Source organism: Mauremys mutica, chromosome 3, assembly GCF_020497125.1.
Source record: "Mauremys mutica isolate MM-2020 ecotype Southern chromosome 3, ASM2049712v1, whole genome shotgun sequence".
Taxonomy (NCBI): Eukaryota; Metazoa; Chordata; order Testudines; family Geoemydidae; genus Mauremys; species Mauremys mutica.
Window position 1 is genome coordinate 145354790 of NC_059074.1, and position 13352 is coordinate 145368141.

General features: G+C 41.0%; 1 protein-coding gene across 2 annotated transcripts in view; it reads right to left on the reverse strand.

The window, feature by feature from the left end:
- Positions 1 to 5002: 5002 nt before the first annotated feature.
- RMDN2 (regulator of microtubule dynamics 2) overlaps positions 5003 to 13352 on the reverse strand; it is a 65338-nt gene continuing 56988 nt past the window's right edge. For both annotated transcript variants that reach the window (XM_045011603.1, XM_045011601.1), the window contains exon 11: positions 5003 to 6321. In XM_045011603.1, the coding sequence (XP_044867538.1) occupies positions 6268 to 6321 (54 nt within the window). In that variant the 3' untranslated portion in view covers positions 5003 to 6267. The remainder of the gene's footprint in view (positions 6322 to 13352) is intronic.

Below are 13352 nucleotides of genomic sequence, written 5' to 3' on the forward strand. Positions count from 1 at the left end.
ATGTGCCCTATGCCTCCTAGTGGCAGACACCAAGACCGAGGCTATATACGGGTGTGTGGGTGAACCACCTCCAGTTCCTTTTCTTCTCAGTCATCCCCTAGGGAATGACTGAAGCAGAGGGGAAGCAGGATGGGTAGTGGATCACCCATAGGGGCACACATCTTGAAAAACTATAGTTACTGTACAGAGTGAGTAACATTTCCTTCTTCTTCGAGTAGTGTCCCTAGCGGTGCTCCACTTCAGGTGATTTCCAAACAGTATCCCCAGAAGGAGAAAGGAGCTTCAGAACAGGATCCAGAACTGAAGATAGTACTGCAGAGCCAAGTACCACATCAGATCTGATGGCACAGAACAGGGTGTAATGCTTTGAAAATGATGGACTGAAGACCTGGTAGTGGCACTGCATATCTCAGATACCAGGGTATTCTTCAAAAAAGCAGTAGCTGGCACTTGTGATCTGGTTAAATGTCCTCTCACCCCCAGCAAGGGGGCTGAGCACCTGCAGACTCGACCCAATATCCATTTTGAAAGTCTTTGGGCAGAAATAGGAGCCCCCTTACACCTGTTCATTAGGATATGAATAGGCAGACACACTAGTGTTTTGTCTTGGGCTGAAGAGGTAGAGAAAGAACTGAGGGCGGTTCACCCACATGCCCCTATATAGCCTTGCCGTCTGCCACAAGGAGGCATAGAGAGCACGTGTGGGCCAAATGGGCACTGCTAGCTAAAAATCTCTGATCAAGGGCTCGAGACGCATACATGCACCTGAAGTGGAGCATCCTGGAAAAAGGCAAATATAGTGCCCATCTATAAAAAGGGAAATAAGGACAACCTGGGGAATTACAGACCAGTCAGCTTAACTTCTGTACCCAGAAAGATAATGGAGCAAATAATTAAGCAATCAATTTGCAAACACCTAGAAGATAATAAGGTGATAAATAACAGTCAGCATGGATTTGTCAAGAACAAATTGTGTCAAACCAACCTGATAGCTTTCTTTGACAGGGTAACAAGCCTTGTGGATGGGGGGAAGCACTAGATGTGGCATATCTTGACTTTAGTAAGGCTTTTGATACTGTCTTGCATGACCTTCTTATAAACAAACTAGGGAAAGACAACCTAGATGGCTCTACTTTAAGGTGGGTGCATAACTGGTTGGAAAATCGTTCCCAGAGAGTAGTTATCAGTAGTTCACAGTCATGCTGGAAGGGCATAATGAGTGGGGTCCTGCAGGGATCGGTTCTGGGTCCGATTCCGTTCAATATCTTCATCAATGATTTAGCTCATGGGTGGGCAAACTATGGCCTGTAGGCCAAATCCAGCCCGTGGGATTTTTAGCCCTGCGCTGCTCCCAGAAGTGGCCAGCATCACATCCCTGTGGCCCCTGGGGTATTGGGGGGAAGGGTGCAGAGGGCTTCACGCGCTGTCCTCGTCTGCAGGCACCCCCCACACCCCCGCAGGTCCCATTGGCTGAGAACGGAGAACGCAGCGCAGGCCTAGGGCAGGCAGGGAGCCGGCCTTAGCACCACTGCCACCCTGGAGCCACTCAAGGTAAGCGGCGCCAGGCTGGAGTCCGCACCCACATCCCCTGCCCTGAGCCCCCTGACGCACCCCACACCCCTCCTGCAGCCCAACCCCCTGTCCTGAGCCCCGTCCCACACTCTGCACCCCAAACCTTTGCCCTGAGCTCCTTCCTGCACACTGCACCCCCTCCCACATCGCGCACTCCCTCCCACACTTCTGCACCAGCCTTACATTCATGACCCTGCATGTAATTTCCCCACCCAGATGTGGCCCTCAGGCCAAAAAGTTTGCCCACCCCGATTTAGATAATGACATAGAGAGTACACTTGTAAAGTTTGTGGAAGATACCAAACTGGGAGGGGTTGCAAGTGCTTTGGAGGATAGGATTAAAATTCAAAATGATCTGGAGAAATGGTTTGAAGTAAATAGGATGAAATTCAATAAGGACAAATGCAAAGTACTCGACTTAGGAAGGAACAATCAGTTGCACTCATACAAAATGGGAAATGACTGCCTAGGAAGGAGTACGGCGGAAAGGGATCTGGGGGTCATAGTGGATCACAAGATAAATATGAGTCAACAGTGTAACCCTGTTGCAAAAAAAAGCAAACATCATCCTGGGATGTATTAGTAGGAGTATTGTAAGCAAGACACAAGAAGTAATTCTTCCGCTCTGCTCCGCGCTGATTAGGCCTCACCTGGAGTATTGTGTCCAGTTCTGGGCATCACATTTCAGGAAAGATGTGGACAAATTGGAGAAAGTCCAGAGAAGAGCAACAAAAATGATTAAAGGTCTAGAAAACATGACCTATGAGGGAAGATTGAAAAAATTGGGTTTGTTTAGTCTGGAGAAGAGAAGACGGGGTGGGGGGGGAGGGGGGAAGCAGGGGCAGCACACATATGATAACAGTTTTCAAGTACATAAAAGGTTGTTACAAGGAGGAGGAAGAAAAATTGTTCTCCTTAATCTCTGAGGATAGGACAAAAAGCAATGGGCTTAAATTGCAGCAAGGCGGGTTTAGGTTGGACATTAGGAAGGTTTTCTAACTATCAGGATGGTTAAGCACTGGAATAAATTGCCTGTGGAGGTGGTGGAATCTCCATCATTGGGGATTTTTAAGAACAGGTTGGACAAACACCTGTCAGGGATGGTCTAGATAATACTTAGTCCTACCTTGAATGCAGGGAACTAGACTAGATGACCTCTCCAGGTCCCTTCCAGTTCTATGATTCTATCCATAGGGACACTATTCGAAGAAGAATGACTCTTTCTCACATCATCCAGGTGTTGAAATTCTATCCACCACACTGGCCATCTCTTTCTATTAACTGGAAACCACAACTCCAGTTCTCTTTACTTGTTAGGCTGGAAAAGTTTATCCCCATTCACATCTGAAACCCTTTAAATGTATTTTTTCTATCAGAGCCTCATTGGTACCCAGTGAAAATTATTTATATGACAGCAGTGCCTCATTTGGGCTAGGTGCTGTACAAACACAGAGTAGCAGATAGTCCTTCTCTCAGGCAGCTTACAATCTAGGCAGACAAGAGATGGGAAAGGAAACAGAGATGAGGTGACTTGTCTAAGCTCACCCAGCAGATCACTGACAGAACCAGGAATGGAACCCAGAGCTCCTGAGTCCTAGTCTATTGCTCTATCCCTGGAGTACACTGGCTCTTAATACAGTTCCAGAATCTCAGTCTGTTTACTGAAATTTAATAAAACATTTTATTGAAAAAGCCTAACACTATTTTAAGGAAACGAAACCCTTTTCTCATTCTTCATTCTAGTATTTTGTTTACCAGTGACCTAATGCAGGGGTTACACAGACATACAATGGATGAGAAAAGCTTGCTTTTTATACACTGCCAGGAATGATCTCATAGGCAGTTAGATTTGTTTCAAGGTCTACTTGAGAAGATCTGTGGTACATAAAGCACTAAAAAATCACAGCATAACTTTATGTATAAAGGAAAGTCCAGGTGCTGCGCAGGAAGTGATGATGGTGATTAAGTAGGTACTGCTCTCTCCTCTGAGCTGGTATTGAATAAATGTTGGAGCATAGTATTCGTGGTCACAAGGGATCCTATAAATCTGTTTGCCATGGAAAAACATGGAATTTGCATTTTTACAGAAAATCTTTAGTTTTTACATTTTGTGACAAAAACCATCATCATGTATCAGGCCACTAGTGCTTACACCGAAACACGGGCAATTGACACTTCAGCCTTGGGCTGCTTGGCTCTGGCTGTCAGCCTCAGGCAGTGGGGCTCCGGCTGTCAGCTTTCATTTTAAACACAAAAAAACATGCATTTGTGTGTTTTTAGTGGAGAATTTTGGGGGGTTATATCACGGAAAACCAGGATCACTGGTGGTCACTGTACCCAGGAGTTGCTGTGTTTTGGATAAGAGTTCAAGTGTAGGTTGTGACTTTTTGTGCCCATTAAAAATCACAGGACCACATACATTCCTTTGTAGGTAAATCCCCAAAATTCCCTGACATTCACGAGGGACTTCACTGGTTCCAACAACTTTGCATGGAAGATGTTCAGATACAATGGTGAGGGGTAGAAGTAAAAAATGCAAAGATTTATATAGAGAGACAGAACTAGGTAGATAGATAGTAAATCCATTCTACCTACATTTCTCTGGTAGCTTCCTGTCCATGTTTTTGGTGACTTTTTAATATTACAAGAGTTTTAAAAAATATATTCAATTGGCTATAGAAGTTTTCACTTCTTTTACTACACTATTTTGTCACCTAATGCTTTTGAACAGCTTCTACATTGCTTTGAGAGATGGTGGTTTAGTGAATTTAGTGAAGCTCTGTAAAGAACTTTGGGATTCTGCAGAATGAAAGATGGTAGCTCTCTAAACGTAAAATTTTCATTATGACATACTTACTGTTGATATGACATATGAACTACCAAATTAATATTACAAAACATTGAGACTGTAAGCTCTTCGAGGCAGGGACTGTCTCTTACTATGTGAATGTACAGTGCCTACTGCAAGATAACCCTGATCCATGACTAGGATGGAGATCAGCAAGCAATATCTGAGACTATTACTTTTATTGCAGTAAAGCACTGAACTCAACCCTGTACAACACAGAACAAAAAGATCATTGCCCCAAAGAGCTTACAATCTAAGCATAAGAAAAGAGACAGCGATCCAAACAGATTGGGAGAGCACAAGAAAACAATAATACTAGTCAGCATGATAAGCAGAGGTCACAGACTCGTAGTGGCTCTGTCTCTTCTGCACTGTCTGTCTAAAGGTTCCAAGAGGTTAATGAAGTCAATCAATAGCTTCCTAAAGGTGATGAAACTAGGCAACCAAGGTGGGTGAGGTAATATCTTTTACTGGACCAACTTCTGTTGGTGAAAGAGACAAGCCTTTGAAATACACAGAGCTCTCCTTCAGGTCTTTCACCAACAGAAGTTAGTCCAATAAAAGATGTTACCTCACCCACCTTGTCTTGCCGATATCCTGGGACCAACATGGTTGCAACAACATTGCATGAAACTAGGGAAGTCAGTGCTCCTCTCCTGGATGTTTTAAACATAAAGGAGAATATATGGCCCTTTGTTTGAAATGATGCTTGCTCTTGCTCATATATTCACCTGCTCTTGCTTGTATATTCACCTGTATTTATGTTTCATTTATGGGAACATTTTCTTGTTCTGGCCACATACTTTAATCCAGATTAAGATCATGATCCATAATTCATTAAAGGCAATTGGAGTTTTTTTCAATGACTTCAGTGGGTTTTGGATCAGACCCTGAGCAAACAAAATGACCTCTCTGCCATTCCTGTATTATTAGACTCCTGCTATTCCATAAACTCTTGGTTTGCTTAAGCAGAAGAAGCATGTCACAGTTATTACATATGTATTACATAAGCCACATTACACAAATGGCATGAAAGATCAACAAATGTTACACATGGCGGGGAGGGGCTCTCAAAGCCAGAATGACAATACCGCAACAGGTTATTATTCAAAGACAAATGACCAGGATTCATCTACCTGGTGGGGCTCATGTATCACAATTCTAACAGATTTAACCACAATATTTCATTTCATTGGTCAAATTTTTAATATTTTCCTTTCAAGTAACATAAAATATGACTTTAAAACATATTTATAAAGTTTTCACATTTCCATCTAAAATCAAAAATAGGCTAAAGTAAAAATAGTTTTTAAGACTATCCCTTTTTCCTTAACTTCCATCAGTCATATACATTTCTTGTGAATAAAAGCAGAGGCACACACATACATATGTTTATGATGTACCTTCATATACATTTATATAGATCAATTGGTAGAAACATAATTATATGTAGAAACAAATAAATTGCTTCATATAATCCTGTGCTAGCATTGCAGTTTAGTTGATTAATCATTCCAAGAACACAGTTAATGCATTTGGCGTTCTTGCCTATGTGGTGTCCATTGCCAGCAGTAGACTTCATAATGAGAGATTATACTTCCAGCAAGAATAATTTAAAACAAACTGTAGATCCAAAAATTAAAAATAAAGCTATGAATCAAAAAGATATAATGCATCATTTTCATACCCAAATTGCCATCCACTTACAGGGCCTGATCCAAAAATGACTGAAGTCAATGGTAGTCTTTCCACTAGCTTCAATGAGCTTTGGTTCAGAATCCGAGTGACTAGTTTCTATGGTTCTTCTACAAGATCATCACAGCATGAAGAGCTAGAAGTGCTTTTCGTCACAGCTGCAGCGTTAAAAGTAAAGCTTCTAAATCTTTCTGGGCCTCTTTATCCTAATACAGGAAAACAAACAAACATGCAATTAGATGTGGAATGCCCCATTTGTTGCAGTTTGTTTTATCATGCTAATATGTGCTCATGCACATTTCTCTATTAACAAAAGATACTACATAAATTTAATAGCCATGGAATGTCTAAAACTACAAATTGTATAACTAGTTATTTTTTCTTTTTCAGTGATCACAAAAGTAAAATGGGGGGGGGGGGCGCGGCGGCGCAATAGAGCCCATGGCAGCTTTCTTCATACAGCTCTGACAAAGCTCTTCCACCTTACCAGTAATATCTTTAGTATGGAAGCAGTGGTGTGAGGCCCACATTTTTACGGGTACAGTGTGGGTCAAAAGACATTTGGCTTTGTATTTTGTGTGGAAGTTTGTATGCTGTGAATATACAGTGTCTAAGAGGATGCTTCTCTGTCTCTTCTTTGGAACTCTATTATCCAATTATCAAGAAAATGTGAGAAACATACCTAATGATTTAGGGCCAGATCCTGCCCTAACCCTATGTGTCAATATACCCTGCCCTCCTCTCCTCCCAGTTCCAGGCATGGAGTAAAAGAGAAGGGGCTGCATGCCTGGTAGTTCTCCCTCCCCTGTACACGTGAGTGAGGAGTGATACAGTTTTCATTTAATATTAAGGTTGGAAGGGATCTTAGGAGGTCATCTAGTCCAACCTGCTGCTCAAAGCAGGACCAATCCCCAGACAGATTTTTGCCCCAGATCCCTAAATGGCCCCCTCAAGGATTGAGCTCACAACCCTGAGCAGGCCAATGCTCAAACCACTGAGCTACCCCTCCCACAACACTACAGCCAGGAAGTTGAGGCAGTATGGAAGCAAAAGGTAGTAATCTGCTACTGCTCTAGTACAGCAGATTACTCTCACTTGGAAATAAGTGGGGAGTAGAACTTTGGGAAAGAACTTTGGGCTCCTCCTAGGGCAGTATACAGGTGAACAGCTTATACAAGGCTGTGCCTAAAGGCAAAACCTGGCCAACAGAATTATTTTGAAGGTCATAAAATATAATCCCTTATGCAAAGGTGGGGTGTATTTATACAAAATATCAGCACTAAAATTTGATATTCTAGTTATTGAAACATTTCTCCTGAAAATTGCTACCTGTGTGTTGCTTCTCCCTGCCCATGTACACATCTTCAACTCACAAAGCCAGTATCAATTCAGATAAAGCTACATTTTTAAAAGTCTGTACATGGTGCACACAAAGAAGTAGGGGTGAAAACACCTGATTCACATACACAGGTTTGGGGTTCACATGCACAAAGCATAGGCATGCACACATTAGATGTTCTGTACCAGTATTTCCAAAATTAGAAGCCATGGTTTCTTCAACAACCAGGATAACTCTGCAAAGGAAATTTTCTAAAAGAAAATTCTGCAGCCCAAAACAGTGAAGTAATCACTTAATTTCAGGATCACTGCGTTATTCAATCAAAGAACTGGAACAAAATACAGAATATTTTAAAATATAGTTTATGGGTGAATAAACTCCTGCTCCTCTTTATTTTGGTTAGTTGTCTCTAATGACATGGTGGAATAAAGAGAAATATTTGAAACTGATAGAAAACATATGCAAGAAATGTCAAAATATATTATACTATCAGGCCGGATTAAGGCATTAATATGTTAGCTGTACAAGTCCCTTGAATATGTGCTCTCACTGGCAACAATAGGCTAAACTATCCATCTAATCATTTATCAGAGTCTTGAAAGGCACGTATTGTACAGCCTGTATACTCTTGCCAAAATACTCTTAGTAACAGGAAGAAATATCACATTATATCCCGCACCTCTTAAATTCCATGCCACTGCACCCCCTCAGGGTGTCTGTTCTAAGGCTCTTAATACAGAGTTGGAAAACACACAATCCTCACATCAAGAGGCTGCCACAATCTTGGTTCAGAAGAAGTATAATAGGTTTACAAATTTATGACTGTTTATTCAATGGAATTCAGAAATGATTTTCAGGGCTACACTCAGAAGTAACTTCGCAGGCATTTTCTTTCTACAGTTAAGAAAAAAATAGTTCTATTTAATCCTAGTCTTTTCACAATTCTCTCAGCCCAAAGCTATAAATACAGACTCAGGTTCTGTCGTATCCTAGTGAATTTTGTTCAGTATTTCAAAGTCAGATTGAGTTCTTTATTCACACCAGAAATTATCCCATTTAAAAATAATCTCCAAAATAGTCTTACATATTTCTCTCTTTCCTTAGAAGAAAAGCAAGACTAATAAATTGGGCAATCTTTTCAGATAGCTGCAACGCACCCAGAGCTAAAGGTTGAGCAATCTTTCCTGCTTCTGCCTCTGCTGCTAAGAAAATAAATTAGAGAAAGAAACCAAAATGTGACTGCTCTAAAAACTACTTGAAAGAAGAGATTGGTAACAGCATGAAGACTATTTGATGGCCTATGTGAACTGAGTAGTTCCATTCAAGTGATAAGAGACCACACATCATAAAGCACAACTATTGGGATTTTTGCTGGCAATAACAACAAAGAAACCAAACACAGAATAGAAACAGAGCTATTATGTCACCCTTATATGCGGCCCCTCCCGACGAGGGTTGTGGCACATTGGCAGGGAAGAGAAGCTTGCACTGCAGTTGACTGTGACCCTGCTTTATGGAGGAAGAGCTCAGATTCCAGGGCGGTCAATCTGGCACGCACAGGTGCAATGTGGAGGTAAAGGAGCAGATCACTGATTGTTGCAGGACCAGTGATCCTCTACTCCCACATCTGCACAGCTTTCTCCCTTAAGGCATTTTAGAAATTCACTGGATCTCTGATCTTCCAGGGATGAACAATCATATTGATTCATTCGTAGCTGGGAGGATGGAAAAGCCTTGATCTCCTTTTGGAGGATTTAGTCAGACCGGGAAAGCAGTTTGTTGGCAAGAGACTCAGTTGTTCACTCCTAGGCTGAAGATTGGTCACACCTACTCAGCTAGAGCCAATTGCCATTTTCAACTTTGACTTTCAACTGAAAAACACACATTGGTTAAATGCTTCTAATATATTTTTTACAATCAAATGTGAGCTCCATATGTTCCGTGGGCCATAAACTGCTCCCTAAGGGACATTTAAGGTCATGGGCTCATCTACTGCTTTCCCCCCGCCCCCTTCCTGTTTAAATGTCTCTCTTTCGTCCATCAACTTCAGAGAATTTAGTAAGGGAGAGAAAGATCTGAGGGATTAGAGATAGAAAAAGTAAAGAGAGGCAGCTGAGAAAGGGGACAAAGAGGAAAGGGGGATTGTTGAGAACAGGAAAGGGAGAAGAGGTTGTTGGGGAGAGAGGTTTGCTGGCCCTAGTCTGCAGGTGTTTTGCAGCTAATTTCTGAATGTTTTTCTTTAACTGCAAATAAATATATGGGAGAAAGATAAAAATCTTTATTTTTACCTCCCATCTCTCAGCTAACTAGCTCCTCATGCATGAAACACTCAGCACAATGGATACTTATGTGTGTTTCGTGATAAAGTCCCAACTGTGCATCACTGGGAGTCAACACACCATGGCAACATTGCAAAATGGGTGCACCAGTTAACCAGAACATAACTTTGTGCTATTAGGGCCAAATTCTATACTGCTATCCGTCATGTAAGACTCCACTGAAGTCAATGGGGCTACAAGGCTTGTTTAATCAGTTCAGAGTTTGGCTATCTGGGTCCAAAACTATACTCTAATATTCATTAAATGGACAGCATTGACATTACCATGTTTTGAGAACCACTCATGACTTCTGGTTATAGCTATACAATTTCTGTATAGTTCCGTGAGACACCTTCAAGTACAGTACAAGAGAGACCCAATCACACACAATGGTGGCCAATTAGAGTAAAATCTCTTGTGGATAATATATTTAGTTATATAAACTAAATGCTTCCTGTACCCAATTTAATAACTACCACAGGCACTTCATAAGCATGACTGCAGTAGTCATCAGTTTAAATATAATTTCATAATATTGCTTTCCTCCTTAGATATTTCAATAAATCACTGCAGTCACTCACTTGCAATTTTCTACATTGTTACTGTATGTCACAAGACAGGGCGTTTTACGGTCTCACATATTTCTAATGTCTTCCTCTGGAAATGAGCCATGATTTCTCAAGGCTTCTAATTATCAATGCCACCAAAATGAAAAACATGCAGTTGACTGTTCGTAATGCTACATGTTCTAATTACACTTTATTAAAAAAATTAACGTCAAAATGACTGAAAACTCATATTTCAGCTATTTCTAGGATTTGTGTTGCAAAGGTATATCTTCTACAAATGACTTGAGGTTCAATTTATATTGACCATTAGTTATGTAAAGTTTTATATCCTGACGGGCTCTTTGTCCAACCTCAAAAACCAAATTTCACCAATTAATTTGGTTTTATTTTAGCAGTTAGCAGTAGCATATTCCAAATTTTTGAAAGCCGAGCCTCCCTTCAGGAAAATGAAACTAATTGCACCTCCCTTCAGTCCTGGCATGTGCTGCCATCTCAATTGATATTTCTCCTACACGCCCGTAACTAGTCTTTGCTGCACCAACATGGCCCATGCTTTGAAGACTGCTGCAATCCATAATATTTTTATTGCATTGACAACTATGTTCAAACATTTAGGTGACCAGATAGCAAGTATGAAAAATCGGGCCTTTTTTTTTTTTTTTCAGGGCAGGAGGCATATATAGGACAAAGCCCCTAATATTGGGATGGTCCCAATAATTTCGGAATGTCTAGTCACCCTACTTACATTTGAGAGGATCTTGCCATGAGTGCTTAGTAATAAACTAATCATCAGTTTCATCATAACATGTTAAACTCAATACATAAATGTAGGATAGGTTATTCATATGTAAAAAATCACCACACAAGTGTGCCCCCAATCAAAAAAATGCAAATATTCAGGTCCTCTCTCCATATACTTTTTTGGACTATGAAGAATGTAAGCAATAGAAAAAGTCAAGCCTTTTGGCAATAACTTAAACACCATGTAGATTATGATGTACGAGAGAGAAGTTTAAAAAAAAAAGAAAAAGAAAAAAGAGGAGAATATAGAAGGTGTTAACCTTCCTTTGTTTTATAAATTTAGAACCTTATAACATATGGTCTGTTTTTAAGCGACATGTTTCAGTTATTAGTCTGTAAGAGTAAATTATGGCGCCCTCAGGATTGCCAATTCTGGCTGGGCCCTTCATTGAAATTCAGACAGTCACAGTCAGTGCAAATGGAATTCGCAACTAAATCAATATCTAATGCCTTTGGTATCAATTTCTCCACAAACAGAATATAACCCATGCCCTACTTTTCTGCTCCAATCATACAACCATGGTGGTTTACCAAGATTTCTAGCTCTCTTCCCATGGCAGGATTATGGAAAAGAGGCAGCCGCTCTATGGTTGACCTTGAGACCTATTTCTGACAATAAAACTGATTTCTCCCCAATCCCAAATGCTCAATTAAGGTAATTTCCACTTAACATTTGGTACTTTTGTACTCCCATGCCATATCTACAAACCAACTTTTCAAAGAAATTTCAAATTAGGTTTATTTGAAATATCTTGGCAAGACCTAGTAAAGATGAACAGTTTTTGAGATTGGGAAAAGCACATTTAAGATGATACAGGAGTGTTACGAACATCAAACTTTCAAAGGGGTCAAATAACTGATGGAGATTGCATCTCTCTCTCTCTCTCATACACACACTCATTTATTTTATTTATATATACACACACATATATATCGTGCAAAAATATATATGTGAGTGTCTTTAGCTCTTTCCTATGCAGACTGTTGAAAATGTGAATCTATCACTAGGGAGGTCTGTCATGGTGATTAATATACACAAAAAAACCTCACAGGCTGAGTTCTTCCCTTGTTGCTGCATTCTTGTCCAATATCAAGGAATTATTCAGATTTTCACATTTCCCAGCTAAGTACCTTGACTCATCTGCCCTCTACTCTTGATCCCACAAGTTCCAGATCTTAATCCTTGTTTCCAGTCCCATCTGTCTCCTCCTCATGGACTTTTTAATATTTGCAAGAGCTGCTGTAACCTTTAGTTAATCCCTGGCTCCTGCTCACCTACCAAGGTCATCAGGCAGTGGATGCCTGTCAGTAGTAAGGCCCTGTAGCTGCAGTATTCCTGACATGCAAACGAGCCAGCTAGGCTGCCTGATGGACTGCCCTGCCTGATTAGCTCAGGAAGCTAGCAGGCCAGTTTTTAAATACACCCACGTCCTCTCTGCTTCCCTGTGCTTGCCTCTCACCAAGCCCTGCTCCTCCACAGCTCCAGCCCAAATCCTGCCCTGCATCTAGCCTTGTTCCCATCCTGTCCCAGCCCTGCTCCTACCTCAGAACCAGACCTGCTCCTGCCATCCCTGACCCTTGGTAATCCAGTTTTGATTCTCAGCTCTGATTCCTGATTCTGACTCGCTCTTTACCATTGGCTCTGTCATTTGGCCTCTGACTCCAGTTCTGACCTTTGACCATGGTTCTGACCTTGTCTCAACCCAGGGCTTTGGCATTTGGACTCTGACCACTAGGCCATGACTGCCTATGGCCCTGTCTCCTGACAATGTCTTCATTGTGCATTTCTATAACACTCAAATGTGTTTCTTTTATGTCTGCAGGGTTATTGTAGCCATGTTGGTCTCAGAAATTAGAGAGAGATTATGGATGAGGTAATATCTTCCAGTGGACCAGCTTCTGTTGGTGAGAGAGACAAGCTTCCAAGCTACACAAGAGCTCTTCTTCAGGTGTAGCTCGAAAGCTTGTCTTTCTCACCAACAGAAGTTGGTCCAATAAAAGATATTACCTCACCCATCTTGTTTCTTTGATGTTTAGCCTTAACTCTGAATTTCCTGTGTTTTTATTAGTAGTTTTTTGATAACTACAGTATTCTGATACATTGTACCACCATTAATATACTTATATATAGTCTCAATCTTAACTCCAGTTTAATATAATTTTTGTCTGGATTTGATCAATCTCCCAGTGTAACTGAATAGCTCTTCCTG